At 45.0% G+C, this 17,193-nt stretch overlaps 2 protein-coding genes across 5 annotated transcripts; both read left to right on the top strand.

The window, feature by feature from the left end:
• The first annotated feature begins 3,128 nt into the window (after positions 1-3,128).
• LOC133921183 (pentatricopeptide repeat-containing protein At1g73400, mitochondrial) lies at positions 3,129-7,901 on the top strand. Of its 4 annotated transcripts, XM_062365955.1 has the most exons (3): positions 3,129-5,130; positions 6,278-6,354; positions 7,269-7,901. In XM_062365955.1, exon 1 carries the CDS (start codon positions 3,412-3,414, stop codon positions 5,068-5,070), a length of 1,659 nt encoding a protein of 552 aa, XP_062221939.1. In that variant the 5' UTR covers positions 3,129-3,411; the 3' UTR covers positions 5,071-5,130; positions 6,278-6,354; positions 7,269-7,901. The 4 variants fall into 4 exon arrangements, with proteins under 4 accessions (XP_062221939.1, XP_062221942.1, XP_062221941.1 ...); XM_062365958.1 differs by lacking the exon at positions 6,278-6,354; XM_062365957.1 differs by lacking the exon at positions 7,269-7,901 and having other exon boundaries at positions 6,278-6,457.
• A 1,752-nt stretch (positions 7,902-9,653) lies between these two features.
• On the top strand, positions 9,654-13,203 carry LOC133921182 (F-box protein FBX14-like). Its single transcript, XM_062365954.1, has 3 exons — positions 9,654-10,607; positions 11,214-11,724; positions 11,824-13,203. Exons 1-3 carry the CDS (start codon positions 9,913-9,915, stop codon positions 12,583-12,585), a joined length of 1,968 nt encoding a protein of 655 aa, XP_062221938.1. The 5' UTR covers positions 9,654-9,912; the 3' UTR covers positions 12,586-13,203.
• The last annotated feature ends 3,990 nt before the right edge of the window (positions 13,204-17,193 follow it).

Below are 17,193 nucleotides of genomic sequence, written 5' to 3'. Positions count from 1 at the left end.
ATGATACAATCGGATTGTGATCAGACGTCTAGACCCAAAAGCCATAAGCCCATAAGAGTTGATCTCTTTTTTGTCTCTAGCAAATTAGCCAACACACACGCTATTTTACCGAGCTGGTCATCCTCTCATCCCGCACGCCAAACTTAGCATCTATGCCTCGCACACCATCCTCCAACTGCCGGTCCTTCCCGTGCGCTCCTACCACTATCCGGCCTCCAACTTCGAGAAGATCTCCACCAAGCCCTCCCCTTCCTTTGCCCCACCCCCGCCACACTCCCCACCTCCCAGAAGTACTCCGCCGGCCTCCCTGCCCTCGCCTACAGCCTACTCAAGCACGTCAACGACATTGTTGATGACCTCCTCGCCCAGATTGACACCCTCGATGCCGCCAGCCTCCACGGCTCCCCTCCAGCCTCTGTGACTCCGCCCTGAGTCCCCAACACCGTCGAGCTCCCCTCTATCCACTCTACCCCACGCTCGTCGACACTCTGTCTAGTCAGACCCACCGCTCTCCTCCCACATCCGATCAAAGGAAGCTCATCCAAGACGCCCAAGTCTAGGACACGTACGACCACACCTTCTTCAAGATGCTTGGGAACTCGTCCCTCAGGGACTAGAAGGAGTAGGCCATCTGCTGGGTGTGGAAGCTCCTCACCAAAGCACCCAACTCTGCTCTCCCGTCTTGTCTGTTCCTACTGGACATGGAAGCTCTTCATCGAGGTGCCTAATTCTACTCTCCTTTCTCCCCTCTCCTTTGTATAATATAATCATGTGCCACCCCAATCTGATGTAAGGTTGATTGCTTCTATTTGGTATGGGATTGTTTGGCTATAGATTTAGAAGTAGCTTAAAATAGGTTGATTAAAATGGATTTTGGTTTGTGTGATGATCCAGTTTTCTGATTGTGAGAGACTCAGGCACTCAATTATTTGGGCTTTTATATGGATATGAGAATTTTAGGTATGTTTATGAAACTAATCTGATACGGTAATTGGTAATTTGCCACTACTTAGATGAGTGCCCATAGAGGTGGTGCTCTCTCTCAATTTCACATATCAACTAGTGTATGCATATGCCAGTGTCAATTCTCTTCATTTTCCAAGTGTGGAAATTTTTGCAAAGTTCTCCAAGTGAAATTGACTTACTTTACGCATAATTTTCTCCCTATATTGTTTATACTACATTATATAATTTAACATGTGGTCATTTCTACATACCTATTGTCTAGGTTTCTTGAGAAATCAAATTGGCTAGAGTTTTATATTCATATTGTAAGGAATCAAGGGTTATACCACATGCCTATGGTGTCCATGCAAGCAACAACAAGTAGGCACTATTTAGATTCCTAGTTCAAGCAAGCAGGTAACAACCCTAATTGATAATCTTTTGATATCTAGACAGGCCTTTGATATTCCATCTAGCTGAAGCCTTCCTTGAGATATATATCTCATATCTGAACAAAGCATCAGAACATTGTTTTTTTTTGTTGTCCCACAATTATTTATGATGCCTTGCTTAGGTAATACAATAAAGCATGCCAGATTATTTAGCAAGACAAAGGAGAAGCTATAGATAAGATAGTGATTATGTGATCCACACTTTAATCTCCAGTAGTACCCTATCACCTAAAGAGTGCTAGAATGTAGTGAACCATACCTTGCTCTTGATTATTTAACAGTTTTATCTTCTGTGTAATTGGCCTGCTGAAGTTGATACAAGTGGCTATAGGCTATCCATAGGGATTTATTCATCTTCATTTTGTGTTATTGAATGCTATTTATAGATAGGTGTTTTTCATGAGGTTTATGGTGGCACATTTTCCATGCTCAGGGTCCTAGTAATTTAGTTGTTGATGTTAGCAAAGTAGATTAAAATTTATGGGAACTGGGAAGTAAAGCAAAGAATTGGCCCATCTGTTGAACCATTGTATTTTTTTTCTTGAGCTTAAAGATAAATGAGAATGGTGCAATATTCGACATATTTACGACTAATTATATGAATGGTGAATGTGGTTTTCCATGTGGGAAAATTTCATGCACGTATAAATTGCACAATTTATCTCCAAAGCACGGAGTTCAAATGCTCCTTGTGCAATGTATGTCATTTTGAATGTTTGATATTCATCGGTCTTCCTTTGATATTAGGCAGATGTCATTTTTTGGAAATTTATTGCAGTTGTTCTTAAGTTCCTCTTTATCCATATCTCTGACATTAAATTCTGATGATCTGCACAATCTGAACTCGCGATCTTGTATTAGCAACTATTACTAGGTCCTGAATTGTTTTGAATGACTGGTGATGTTATTTGCAGATGTTGACATGCCTCATGTCAGCATCTTCAACAACACTTTCTCGAAATGATGTTTGGGTGTCTTAGCTTGAAGGGGATCGATTCACCAAACTGATCAATGCTTCAACCTCCATGGCGTTCCTAGCTTTCATCGCTCTTGGTCTTAGCTCAATCATCCCTGCATAGTGTGGCTTCAACGCAGTTTCTTAAAACCATTGATGCACGATATTCGATTTGAATACCATGTGCTAGATGTATCTCATGCAAGTGCAACCCAACCTTAGTTTTTCATGGTTTAAGGCTTGTGCTGTTGTTAATCTCTACAATTTCTAGCCCTTGGTTGTGTTGCAACAGTAGACTAAACTCAAGATCGGTATTTCAATTAGCTGGATTACAAGCGTGTCTTTTTATGGTTATGTAATATAAATGTCCTATATCAAACCACGAGGGATCTCACATCAATTGGTGTAAGGAATTGCTTGATGATAATTATCATAACAGTGTCAATTGGTTTGTGGACGTCGAGCCTATCTGGATCACCCCGTTGTGTGATGGATTGGCACGTGGTTCAACTGATGCAAGAATAAGCTTTGATGTTGGATCCCCTCCCTTGTCTTTTGCTGAAGTGGTGTCTAGCAATTGTGCAAGCTCTTGGTTGAAATATCTGTGTGATTGCTGGTTACATAATATTATTAAAAATAGGATAAAGAATATGAAGGATGAAATATAGATGTGATGTTAGAGTAGTGGAGTAATATTGAAAACGAATCTTGACAGATGATAATTCATATATGGATGGTTTGTTAGAGTTGCTCTTGTAACCTGAATGGACCGAACGGCTTGGATCAGTTAGCCCAGTTTCATTCGGCCCGCCTGGCTGCCTATGCGGGCCACACGTTTGCCCATGCCCTTCCCCGGCGATCCAATCCCCTCTTGAACCCGTTGAGCGCCGGCACCGTCGAGGCGCGCCGCCGGCAGCCCCCGCCGCGCCGCGGTGGAAACCAAACCTGCTACTCCAAAACCCTCCTTACGCGCGGTCCACCGTTTCATCCACTCCAACCTCGAAATCCCCCATCCGCGCCACCGTTCCGCCTGGCGCCTGCCCAGCGCTCCCAAACCCCATGAGCCGCCGCCAGCTCCCTCTCCGGCTGCGCCACCTCTGCCGCTTCCTCGCGGCCGCGTCCTTATCCCCGCTCGCCTCCGCACGCTACCCCGTACCCTCCGGACCGCTAAGCATTATTCCAGCCATGCCGCCGCCACGGTGGCATCTATCCAGCCTCCCAGCGCGGCGGCTCTTCTCCGATCACGCCATCCTCCCCACCCACCTTCAGGACGAGTGCTTCGCCGCGCTCTCGGATAGGATCTACGACGCCGTGATTAAGACGGAGGCGGAATCCAGCGAGGGCACGGGTGCCGCGCTCGACGCCCTGGTCCCGGAGCTGACCACCCCGCTCGTCACCGACGTGCTGCACCGTCTCCGCTACGAGGAGAAGCTGGCGTTCCGGTTCTTCGCCTGGGCCTCCCACCAGGACGGGTACGACCACGAGCCGGCCACGTACAACGACGTGATCGACATCCTGTCCAGCACGCGGTACAAGGCCCGCCAGTTCGGCGTCCTCTGCGACGTTCTCGACCACATGAAGCGCCACGGCACGAGGTCGGTGCCGGTCGAGGACCTACTGGCCATCCTGCGCGCCTACACGGAGAGGCACCTCACGCACCTCAGGAAGCTGGCCAAGAAGCGCCGGGTGCGGATGCGCACGCCACCAGAGACCGACGCGCTCAACGTGCTGTTGGACGCGTTCTGCAAGTGCGGGATGGTCAGGGAGGCAGAGGCTGTGTTCAGCCGAGTGAAGAGGAAGTTGCTGGGGAACGCCGAGACGTACAACATCCTGTTCTTCGGGTGGTGCCGGGCAAGGGACCCCAAGAAGGCCATGAAGGTGCTTGAAGAAATGATTCAGATGAAGCACGCCCCTGAGAGTTTCACGTACAATGCAGCCATCGATTCATTTTGCAGCGCTGGCTTGGTTTCGGAGGCAAGGGAATTGTTTGAGTTCATGAGGACTGAGGGGTCGACAATCTCGTCGCCTACTGCCAAGACGCATTCGATTATGATCGTTGCACTAGCAAAGGCTGATCAGATGGAGGAGTGCTTTGCATTGATTTCAGACATGAGAAACTGTGGCTGCATGCCTGATGTATCCACCTATAAAGATTTGATTGAAGGGATGTGCTTGGTAGGTAAATTGGATGCTGCTTACCGTGTGTTGGAAGAGATGGGAAAGGCGGGATTTCCTCCAGACATTGTCACCTACAACTGCTTTGTTCAGGTACTCTGCAGTCTCCGAAAAGCTGATGATGCACTCGAACTCTGTGAGAGGATGATAGAGGCACATTGTGAGCCCAGTGTTCATACCTATAATATGCTGATGGTGATGTTCTTTGAGATGGGAGATGCACATAGAGCATTAGATATTTGGCTTGAGATGGACAAGAGAGGATGTAAACGTGCTGTTGATACCTACGAAATAGCGATCGATGGACTGTTTGATTCTGGAAGAACGGAAGATGCAACTGCTCTTCTGAATGAGGTTATAAACCGTGATATGAAACTGTCGTATAAGAAGTTTGATGCTATCATGCTGCGGTTATCAGCTGTAGGCAACCTTGGTGTGATACATCGGTTGTCAGAGCATATGAGAAGATTTTACAATGTTGCAATGTCAAGACGATTTGCGATCACACAGAAGAAGAAGAGCATAGGCCTGAGAAGGAAATGAGTACCACGCCAATAGGTGTTGTGGTTTCTTGATACCGCAATAATTATGTGTTTATATGAGGTAAATTCTTCTCTGATTTTACCATAAGCTATTAGTGGTCAATGCATTGAAAATGTGTGACATGTGGCCTAGACATGGTGTTTTATTTGTTTCATGCAATTAGCAGTATAGCTGAATTGGCAAAACAAATAGCATATTTCAATCAGGTTCTTTTTTTGTGTTATATCTTATCTTGCACTTGATGATAAACTTTTTCGATACCACTACCTCACCTGGCCCCAAATATTAGCGCAATGCCTGACAGGAGTGCAGCGAAACCTATGCAATATTTCCAGAAAGATACAAAGTAGGATATTTGTCCTTTATTTTGCAGAATGCTGATCTAGACATGCCATTATGCAATATCCTTGACCAATACATATTTTGCTTACTAATGGGAAGATTCCTTTGTTTTCTTACATTGCATTAAGCATAATTTCTCTTGTAAATCCCTCTGGCTTTATTTTACTTGACTGAAGCGAATTGGCTTCGTGGATGGTTTGGTTAGGATCCAATGTTCTAAAAACGTGTCTACCTGACTAATTGCTAGTAGTTGGGTGACTAAACGAGTTCCTGTCACTGATTTTCAGAACATTGTTAGGACCTAGCCTTTACTGAAAGATAAGTAGGCAATTGAACTAATCTACTCTGTCTTTTTAGAGCTAACCTCACAACTGAATCATCATGGAGGAATGGGCAGATATCACTTATAGCTGGCTTGGAATGCTTAGCCAAGCTAATCAAGATCAGGATGGCTATTTTCTTCTGATATAACCAAGTTTACCTGATATCTCCACCTGGGATGTAAGCAGGAGGGAAGTGGGACCTTGAATCTTAGCTTTGGGGATTGAGCGCAAGAAAGAGTTAAACTGGATAACTGCTAGGCCAGTAATATTTGCAAATTTTGCAATAATATGGTCTGAAGGTGCTAGGTAAAATTTATGCTGGTTCAATCTGCAATATCTTGCGTAGGTGATACATGCGCTTTTATCAGGTATTAATCAATGAGATAATGGCAAACGGTTACTGTGAACATCATTACTTCTTTTGGTTAGTGTATTGGTTAGACTAGTGAAGAACATAACTAGCGGTCTTTTGGCCATTGTTTTTCAGTTTGGTTATGCTAAGCAGGAGTTATCATTATTCTAAACGTAATTTGATACTGCAGGGTGGTCGATGATGAATGCTGGGGGGGGGGGGGGGCTAGGATTTGGTTCCAGCTCTGCCATTGATAACATGTACAAGGTAGCCCCCCAAGCCTACCTTTATATGCAATTATGCACGGGTACACCGATGACCGATCCACCAGCGCAAGAAATATTGAATGCATAATCTTGTTTGTATCTGATGAAGCGGGCCTTTTTCATAGTTTCCTTGTTCATGCGGAACCCCTTTCTTCCTTACTCTCAAATGAAGCACGTAATTTTAAGACTGAATTTCGTGCTATTAAACATGCGACCCAGACCACCTTACTCAACACCTCTCTTACATGTTTCCCCAATATCAAATTTTGGGTTCTTTCAATAAACATGTTACTGGCAGCTTGTTGCAAATGGGATTATTTATTAGTATACTCGTCCAGTTCATTTTCACTGAAATGGGATGGAGTTGCACTTATTTTGCATAGAGCATCTGCGAATTACTGCATTTGTGCCCAAGTGTGCTTGTATGCAGAGGGTGACAATGACTAAAATATGGTCGGTTGGCCACCTCCTAACTGTAGTATATTTAAAGTGCACCCTGCAGCCACATCAAAATTGTGGTGTTAATTGTAGCAACTCTGTCGAATTAAACATGTTAAATTAACACGACTTGCACATGGCAATCACAATTGATAAAAAAGGAAAGAAAAAAACAAACGACTGAGTACTGACCAGGAAATTTGATACGCCACATACTTCAGTATAACTGAAGTTGTTGTGAACCAAATAAGGCTGGTGTTTCTCTCATTACTTGAACCAAGATTTGACCACTGGAGCGAGTAGAAAGATGGATTAGTCGTCTGATACTTCCCCGCTTGCCTCAAGGATGTAGGTGTCAGTGATCAGTCTATTCGATTCAAGTCTTTGATGATCCTAGATGTACTACTTCGGTACTGGAACGAACTAACATTAAGCTTCATCAGACTTAACTAATGTACTGGCTGGTACTCCTTACAGGTGACGGCTACTGGTCATTGACAATACGTCGGGCCAAATGCTCAGGACCCGCGTTGGTTGGTTCTCTGGCTCTTGTTCTGTTGCTGTACTACCAATCGAGGCTGTGAGTCTGTGAGCTAGACCTAGGACGGCCATAGCTGCGCACACTTTCTCCCGCTGAGAACCTGGAAGGAAGGCTGGAACGCGCCATGCCAAGAAACCCTGAAATTGTGACTTGAGAGCTTCGGATACCAGGTGAAATTCTCTGAAGTCGAGACCTCACGGCAGGGCCCGGCTGAGCGCTTTGGGGCTCGCGAGTTTTCATGAGTTCCGAGGTAAAATATGGGTGCTTCTGACGGAAAAGATATCTCTGCCAAGTGGTTTCCAGTTCCCATTCCATGCACGGCCTGCATGATTCTACGAGTCAAGTAGCTGTCTGATGGTTCAGCCTATGAAAACCGCATCTTTTTAGTTTTCTTTTGGCCGCCTCTCTTCTTGCAGAGGAATCTGTAATCATGTATGCCCAGCGACCCGAGTAACCACAGGTAGTAAGAAGACAAAGAATCCAGATGCGTCTTTGGGACGTACGAATTTTCACTTCCGTAAGACATTCGTTTTATGGCTTATCATATGCTGCAATCAACATGAAACAAGAAGAGATTTGTCACTAGAAAACAAAAAAAAAACATCGGCTAGCAACAAGGACTGTAATTTAAGCATTGGTAAATCAAGAAAGTTGAAACAAATCAAGACAAAAAAATGGCCATTACTAAACCCGACCACATCTTATCACTCTTTTCAGTAATCACTAATCAGTACAGTACTGAATGGATCTTAGGTCCTGTTTGTTTCAACTGTAGATTGTGAAAAGCAGCTTATAGATTGTGGATTGTAAGAAGTTGTATTGTAAAATCTGGATTGTAAAAAGTTGGATTGTAAGAAGCTGGATTGTAAAAAGCTGGATTGTGGATTATTAGAATCTGGTGGAAAGCAGATTGCTGGATTGTTACAATCTGTGTGTTGGATTGTAACAATCCAGCTTTTCAACCATCTGTTTATTTCAGCTTTTGGATTATGATCAGAATCTAGCTTTTACAATCTAGCTGTTTGTTTCAGTTTTTGGATTTTGATCACAATCCAGCTTTTATAATCTGAAACAAACAGAACCTTAAACCTATATTTCCTTTATTTCGTTTCCTTCTCTGTTCCATTTTCTTTATTTACTCTCATCTCTAACAGCTTATTTTCGAGAGAATCGCGAAGTGAAAGGAGAGAGAATACTGTCTTAAAGGGAATGACCTTTAAAATTTTTTCGTAACGAGAATCGTGAAAAAAATTATTAGAACACTAAAAAAACAAAAAATTTATTATAAAAGAAATTTGGATCTCGAAGAAAAACGGTTGGACATAGTCTTACCTGTGTGAAGCGCGTCAATGCAGCGCCGTGCGCCCCCGGCTGATCAGCTGAATCAGGCGCCGAATCCCGTTGGCGTGACCTGACACGTTCGTGCGAGGAGCCGAGAACATGGAGACGGACACATGGGCGCATCAAAGGAGTAAAGCGAGCAAGAGCTCGCATTGTAGTTGAACAGTGGGCTGCCCGGGGTCCGGGTGTCTGCATAATTGAAGACTCAACAGTATCGCGTTGCATGACCGGAGGAGCCTGGAGCGCCCATGCTTTTCAATAGTACGTCTTGTCACTGTACCTTTGAACAGTTCGTCGTACAAGCCAAGGCTCAAGGCCGAGTTTGAACATATTTCTGAACTCCAAACGGCCCTAAAATTTGTTAAAAAGATTAACAGTTCAGTTTCAAATAACTGCATGGGCAGGTAGAATGTGATCGAAAACTTGCCCTGTCTAGGGTAAAAGACATGCAGATCTAGTACGAGTGTTCTGCATGAGGTAAGTTGGTTAGTGTTGGTTAAAGTGCAGGCTAAACCTGTACTAGAGCTTTAACCACTCAGCGTTACCATCATTGAGGCAGCAAAGTCAGTTCTGTATGCCAAGCCAACACCGGCCGGGATGGACATATAAGGGGCTGTTTAGTTCTAGCCTCTAACAAGTTAAACTAAAATTTGGCCAGTCCAGTAAATTTGGTTTACGTTTGGTTAAAGATTAAAATTTAGCTGCGCTTTAGAAATTTTGTTAGACTAATTTTTTTATATAAAGCTAGACAAGATTTTAGCACTCAAAATAACTACCTGATTTTTAACGGATCAAAATTTTACCTAAACCTTAAACCAAATACTATTTGATATGACTAAATTTTAACATAACTTTAATTTTAATATGGCCACTTCCTGGGCGAGAACCAGAACCAAAGAGAGTGACAAGAGCACTCGCCAACGAGTTCGCCGAAGAAGAAACGGACAACCCATGCTTGCTATAAACCCGTTCGTACTCGCATCTCATCAGAGGTAGGTGTCTTCGTCTCTCCCCCTGTGCGTAATGGTGTGTCGTCCTGTTTCTTTCTGCGGCGTCGCCGGCCGCCGTTGGCATCCCATCTGATGCATCGCTCTCCGTCCATTTCCAAACCAAACGAGAGGGAGGGGGAGAGGAGAGAATAAAAAGGGCAAAAGGCTTTGCGTCGCAGCGTCCCCAGTCCACCTCGCTCGCTCCTCTCTCAGATCTAATCATTATTTAATCCTTTTTTTTCAGTCTCACATGAGCACTCCCCACTCGTCCTCCACCACATCCCCTCCCCAGATCCCGCAATCCCTAACCCTAGCGCCCACGGGCTCGTCCGCCTCCCCCTCCTCCTCCTCCGCGTCCGGCATGCGCGATGCGGCGGAGGACGACTCCGACTCGGCGCCGTCGCAGATGTCGGAGGACGACCCTGGCGGCGGGGGGGACAGGTGGGAGCCGGATCTGAGGGGAGGCAACGGCGGCGGGGGGAGGTGGGCGCCGCCGGACCAGGTGCTGGAGAACGTGCTCGAGAGCGTGCTCGAGTTCCTCACGGCGGCGCGGGACCGGAACGCGGCCTCGCTCGTCTGCCGCTCCTGGTACCGCGCCGAGGCGCAGACGCGGCGCGAGCTCTTCATCGGCAACTGCTACGCCGTCTCACCGCGCCGCGCGGTCGAGCGGTTCGGCGGCGTGCGCGCCGTCGTGCTCAAGGGCAAGCCGCGCTTCGCAGACTTCAGCCTCGTGCCCTACGGCTGGGGCGCATACGTCTCGCCCTGGGTGGCCGCGCTCGGCCCCGCGTACCTGCGCCTCGAGCGCATCTGCCTCAAGCGGATGACCGTAACCGACGACGACCTCGCGCTCGTCGCCAAGTCATTCCCGCTCTTCAGGGAGCTCTCGCTGGTGTGCTGCGATGGGTTCAGCACGCTGGGCCTCGCCGTCATCGCCGAGCGCTGCCGGTACGTTGCTGTAGTACTCAACTTTTTGTGTTTGGTATGATGCACATGAGCTGAATCTAAGCGCCCTTGTGGTATCAAGAGGAGTACCAGCTTTCCTCGCTTTGGGAGGGTATCACACCATACCATTCGTGCATTTGTTCAATCCTAGCTGCACCACGCAATTTTGCCTTATTTAATGTGCACCCCTAGGCCTTTACGCTTTTCAGTTTTATTGTTTGGACTGTGCCATCATGCCATGGATCAGAATCTGATCTCGGCGAGCTTTTATGACCGTGTTGGTTCCTGATCGCAACACGCCTCCTGTCAAAATTACCAGTATATCTTTATTTATTGTTCTTCACGTTCTAATCACTGAGTTCGTGACACCTGGTAGTGTCACAGTCGAATCTTGCCGGGGGAAGTCCTCTGATTTCTAGTGGTAAAGTTTGATCTTTTTCCTCTCAGGTTCGTGGCAAAATAGTCTTGCTAATTAAGTTGGTTATACCCAGATTTGTTGTATTTCCAGTTGCACGCGATCTGCTTTCCGTTATTGGGGAATAGGAGCATTAATAGCAGCATTTAAGTGTGGTACTGGTATCTTATTGGTTTGGTGCTTTTGATTTTCAGGCATCTTCGCGTGCTGGACCTGATTGAAGATTACGTTGAGGATGAGGAGGATGAGCTGGTGGATTGGATCTCCAAGTTCCCAGAATCGAACACCTCTCTTGAGTCGCTTGTATTCGACTGTGTCAGTGTCCCATTCAACTTTGAGGCCCTGGAGGCACTTGTTGCACACTCGCCGGCTCTGCGCCGGCTGCGTGTGAATCACCATGTGTCAGTAGAACAGTTGCGCCGTCTGATGGCAAGGGCACCCCAGCTCACGCACCTTGGAACTGGTGCATTCCGATCTGAGGCTGGCCCTGGTGGGGCTTTGTCTGTGTCTGAGCTTGCTACATCTTTTGCTGCATCCAGGTCACTCGTTTGTCTATCAGGTTTCCGGGAGGTCAATCCAGAATACCTCCCAGCAATCTACCCAGCTTGTGCCAAGCTCATTTCACTAAATTTTAGCTTTGCAAGCCTATCCGCGGATGAGCTCAAACCAGTTATTCGCAACTGCATCAATCTTCGCACTTTCTGGGTAAGGATCTTATCGGCCTGTCGGGTTCACATTTATTTATATTTTTATGTGCATTGACACTAAAGATTTTACTTTTGATGTTTAAATTTCTTATTCCAGGTTCTTGATACGGTGGGTGATGAAGGTCTTGGGGCTGTGGCTGAGACGTGCTCAGATCTCCGTGAGCTGCGAGTTTTTCCTTTGGATGCCACTGAAGATTCTGAGGGCTCAGTCTCAGATGTTGGTCTTCAGGCGATCTCAGAAGGATGCAGGAAGCTAGAATCAATCCTCTACTTTTGCCAGCGGATGACAAATGCAGCAGTAATTGCTATGTCCAAGAACTGTCCCAACCTAGTGGTGTTCCGCCTCTGTATAATGGGTCGCCACCGCCCTGATCGGATCACCGGGAAGCCCATGGATGATGGTTTTGGTGCAATTGTGAAGAATTGCAAGAAGCTCACCAGGCTCTCAGTCTCTGGCCTGCTTACCGACACAGCTTTTGAATACATTGGAAAATATGGGAAGCTAATAAAGACTCTGTCTGTTGCCTTTGCGGGGAACAGTGACATGTCTCTCCAATATGTGTTCGAGGGATGCACTAAGTTGCAGAAGCTCGAGGTCAGAGATAGCCCTTTTGGTGACAAGGGATTGCTCTCGGGAATGAACTACTTTTACAATATGAGATTCTTATGGATGAACTCATGCAGGCTAACTATGAGGGGTTGTAAAGATGTAGCTCAGCAGATGCAAAATTTGGTGGTTGAAGTAATCAAGGACCATTCTGATGATGAAGGGGAGGCTGATACTGTTGACAAGTTGTACTTGTATCGGTCACTGGCAGGACCAAGGCATGATGCTCCGCCATTTGTTAACATCTTGTAGAACTGCTATTGGAAGAAGAGCCCTGCTGTACACACGAACATGTTTGTTCTATTATTCCTGATCAAGATTTTCAGAGATGGAGAGGGAAGCTTCCCGCGGATGATTTTCAAAGTGCCGCTGGAACATTAATGTAGATTAAGTAAGAAGCCAACTATTATTCTCTTCACCTGGTGATCTTTGATCGTTGGGCTGGCGTGGCAGCATTCAGAGTTGAGGCAGTTGAGGCATCTTATAGCTTAGGGGTGCCCGAGCTGGACTACAGTATAGCAATGATGAGTAGGGACTGATTGCACACTGACTCCAGTCATCAGGCTTCGGATGGTTCTTCTGCGCTCAAGTCTCCAGCTATCGATATGTTGCCATCTTCTGTTTCATTTTTCTTCTCGGACGAAGGAATGGCAATGCTGCTTAAGGCTGAAGCTTCAATGTTCCATGGCCATTACTTATGTTTTAGATGATCCAGAACTCGGCTACGATTTTTTTCCTTTCCCTATGTTTTAGAACTCCTGAGTTATTTTTATAGACCTGCAGACCATTATCCCTTTTCCTGGTCTCACCCGCTGCTATTTTTAATCAAGAAGCTATTGGAGCAATTGAAATTCATTAGCATTGTTGAAATGGATTTGTTCTCCCTCTTGTTGCTTGTTGTCATCACTTCCATCGCCATGATCATATTACCTGGACTATGACAGCTCTATTTCTATAATAAACGTCGCAGGCCGTGTATTGTCATCATAAAGATAGGCCCTACCAATGATTTGATCCCAGAGCTGTCCTTGTTTCATATAGAGCCTCGTGACATCAACTGCCCTGAAGGCCGTCTGTTTTTATTCTCCTTTTCCTTTGCGTCTTAGAGGATCCTGGAGGGGTCAAGGCTCAAAGCTGCCCCCAATGGGCTGAGCAGTCACAAGGAAAGAGAAAGGTAACGACAGTTTACCAACAGATGGTGGTGGAGTTCCATTGCTGCATGTACAAGTACAACCTGTTGAGCACCATCTTCCATCTGCGTGGTAACCACTACTGTTTTGTTCCGAAACCCTAATTCGTCGTCACGAATAATTAACATGGATGCGCTGTCTCTTTATCATGGATTAATCTATAATTTAGATCTATGACATCCCAGCCGAGAGGCTGGCAAGCATGTGATTTGTTTCCTGGAGTCACTGCACCTTGCATTTGTTTTTCCAGGATCCAGTTTGATCTGCCCTTTTGTTTATATCATGAGCCGCATCTGGGGTGAGTGATCAATGGCCTCGATCTAGATGTATTTTTCCGAGGAGATCCCTGGGCTTTGTAGATCTCAGGTTCTTTTAGGGTTGTCTGGTATGATACCAAGCGTTGTTTATGGCAGCATCTCGTGCCTGTCATTAAGAGGTGGACGGATTCTTTAGGACGTTGATTAGCCTTGTTTGGTTTCGCTTGTGAGTGCTCGACGAGAGGCATCTGATTTTGGAGAATCAGGCTGCTGAAGATACCCCTTTCTGTTGTTAGGAACTTGTCACGAACTTGCCTAGTAACGCTGTGTGCCTAACCAACCGGAAGGTGGTGGACGAAGAGAAGTTTGGTGCTTGCAGTACTGTTAGGTAGTTGGAAGAATTCCTTGAATACCATAAAAAATTCCAATTTCCTGTATGCCACTAAAATTTTGAAGTTCCTTATATGCCATCTATTTACTGTACACGGGTACTGTTTATGGATACTGTTATATGTTCTATAATCTATGTGTATCTCATTTTAATTAGATTTATCCAAAAAATTTGTATACAATTTAAACTAAAATTATTCAAAAAGGTTATTTTTGTAACTTCTAATAATTATCAGGACCTCAAATAAAATCCTAAAAATCTAGAAAAAATCACTAATATTCTTAATATGTGATATAATAATTTCTAAAATTATTTCTAGGCCTGTATTATATGGTGAAAAAATGAGTTACTTTGTAATTCTTCATTTATATACATTTTTATCATTGCATATAGAAATGGAGCATTACAAATTAACTCACTTTTTCACCATATAACCTAGGCTGTAAATAATTTTAGAAATCAATATATCATATAATAAGAATATTAGTGAAATCTAGATTTTATTTTAGACCCTTATAAAAGTAGTTATTTTTGGAGAATATTAGTTTAAATTTATGCATACTTTTTAGTGAATATAATTAAATAGGTTGCACATGGATTATAGAACACGTATAAAATTTTTTAGGATTTTTATAAAAACAAAAGGCCACTTATTTTGAAGCTATGCCTATAAACAGTGTCCATGAACATTAACGTGTTTACCATGTTTTCAGACTGGAGACATGACGGAATGAAAGGAAGGAAACAAAGTTAAAATGGATGGCATATAAGGAACTTCAAAAAAAAAAATAGTGGTATATAGAGAATTAGTATTTTTTTTTTATGGCATTCAGGAATTCCCCCTACGTAATTAGGCCTGTTTGGTGCTTGTCACTGCAAGTAACTCCCAAACAGGCCTGTTCGTCGTCGTCATTTTGTCACCCCTAAATTTCTTGTTTATCAGCTAGGTGTTGTGTTAATGCAGAATGTACCGAGTGTTTCTACACAGGACATAATCGTTGGGTACGAACAACGGGGAGAAAGGACCCTAACATTTGTGATTGGAACGTACGACGTCATCAATACACCGCAGGTGCCATATCTCTCTCTCCATATCTCTAACAAGATGCTAGTCGGCAGCGGCGCAATAATCTCTGTCATGCCGACGGAATATCAGATAATTTTTATACGAAAGGAAATATTTCCCTAAGAAACTAAAATTCCTAGGAGGATTCTATGCTCTTTATTTTGAAGAGTTCAAATGTTTCATTGGTATGGTTGGAACTTGGAGCAACAAGAGGAATATGCTCCACTATTGAAGCTGGGGTGGGTTATTAGGTAAGAATCTTAGGTCTATGTCGTGCATAGTGTACTTATAAGCTGAAAGCTCCCTGATAGGCACCCCAGATAAATTATTTTGGTCGAGTTTGAGTGCAAGAAAGAGTATTCGCATATCTGTACCAATCCATACTACAAAAATCTTCTTTGAAGCACCGGTTAGTCTTAACTCAGCAGTCGTTTCGCTCGTCGTGTCAACTATATCGACCATTATCTTCAATGGAGGTAGCCTGAATATTACATAAACACAAACAACCTTTTTCCTGCCCATATGAAATGGAACCCTTATCCAATATTCTCTCTAGCATCAGTCAATCGTCAATCAATCAAAGAGTAGGAAAACAGTGTAGCCACAATCATTTTGTTCCTTAACCCTTTTAGATCTACTGGGTAGAAGCCAAAAAAAATCTTGGCTACACCGTTGTTCGTCACCTTATCTTTGTCAAATCTGCCTCTCGTTTATGTGTAAACTCGACACCTCGCTCACGAAGACGTCATACGCATATCGCACGCACCTAAATTTTCCAAAACTTAAAAACCATGGCAAGTCGCCATCTTTCGTTTAGCATCTACCTAGAAAGATGAAGAAAAAAAATATCTTGGAACGGGACAAGCAGCCTAACCATAACAAAGGCCGATGCCACAAGCAAAGAAGCTGGATAGCTATCAAGCGTGCATAATTGCGCACAGCTCAAGGACGACAAATTTGTGCCGAAGTCTCACGAGATCTCAGTAGCTTTTGACGAATTCATGTGGATCACAAGTACGAATTGGACAGCTCTTCAGTACCTGACGTTGATTCGGGGCTTCTGAGAATTTGGAGTTTTTTGCGAATGAGCAGCAGGCGACAGATCTTTGATATCTCCGGTGATCGCAGCTTGGAATCGCGGGGCGACGACGTTGGATCGGCGCTTCTCGTCGTCGCCTTCAGATCGGAGGACCACAATTTTGGCAGGAGAAAACTGTTTTTGTGCTTATTTTATTCTCGGAAAGTGGTGATCAGTCAACATCTAGTTCTGCTATCGATCCTATGCAATTCCTTATCCGTTCCTTTGAAAAGCTACGGCCTACGAGAGTAGCAGCATGAATATGCACAGTGCGATATATAGCTAGGCTCTGATTGGCGTCGCTTTTAGAGTTCGGAATCAATCATGTGATAATTTGAAGCCACGATGATCTCTTGTCGTGTTGTGCCCTGAAAAAAAGAAGATGATTTCGTGTTGGAAAGATCAGCTTGATGTGTCGAGAAAAATACCAGGGTGGATGCCGTAGCCATCTCGAAGAAAGAATCTATTATCTTAATATTTGTGTATGATTTGATCGTTGTTTGGCAAACGACTAAAGAGAAACCGGCATGGAATTAGGTGCCCCGAGTCGTAACACTGCTATTCGTCACGTGGGCGGTAGGCCTGTAACCTTCCAGGTCCGACCACGTCGACGAGCAGATCAGGACAAACGAGCAACATGGCGGTGACACCTTTTGACAGATTCTAGAGGCCGGCATGGAGCGAGTCACTTGATCTCCTCCCACTCTTGACGGCACGCGTTACACGGACGCCGCGGCGCTCGCGGCGGACCGATCATGACGGGGACGAGCGCCGGCCGGCCGCGAAACCGAGCGTGGATCACGATCGGTTCACCGCTAGGCCCGCACGTCCAAACGATCGGTTCCTCGTGCGCGAGCCGCCGGCCGATCGACGCATCA

The sequence above is a fragment of the Phragmites australis genome, chromosome 6, assembly GCF_958298935.1.
Source record: "Phragmites australis chromosome 6, lpPhrAust1.1, whole genome shotgun sequence".
NCBI lineage: Eukaryota > Viridiplantae > Streptophyta > Magnoliopsida > Poales > Poaceae > Phragmites > Phragmites australis.
Note: the sequence above shows the minus strand (reverse complement) of the source record. Positions and strands in the feature narration are given on the sequence as shown.

What these genes read in the sequence shown, in the direction of transcription:
- LOC133921182 (XM_062365954.1), top strand. Translation starts at nt 9,913, where the DNA reads ATGAGCACTCCCCACTCGTCCTCCACCACATCCCCTCCCCAGATCCCG. An exon ending in GTCATCGCCGAGCGCTGCCG is followed by an intron (nt 10,608 to 11,213) that starts GTACGTTGCTGT and finishes TTTGATTTTCAG; the next exon opens with GCATCTTCGCGTGCTGGACC. An exon ending in TCAATCTTCGCACTTTCTGG is followed by an intron (nt 11,725 to 11,823) that starts GTAAGGATCTTA and finishes TTCTTATTCCAG; the next exon opens with GTTCTTGATACGGTGGGTGA.
- LOC133921183 (XM_062365958.1), top strand. Translation starts at nt 3,412, where the DNA reads ATGAGCCGCCGCCAGCTCCCTCTCCGGCTGCGCCACCTCTGCCGCTTC.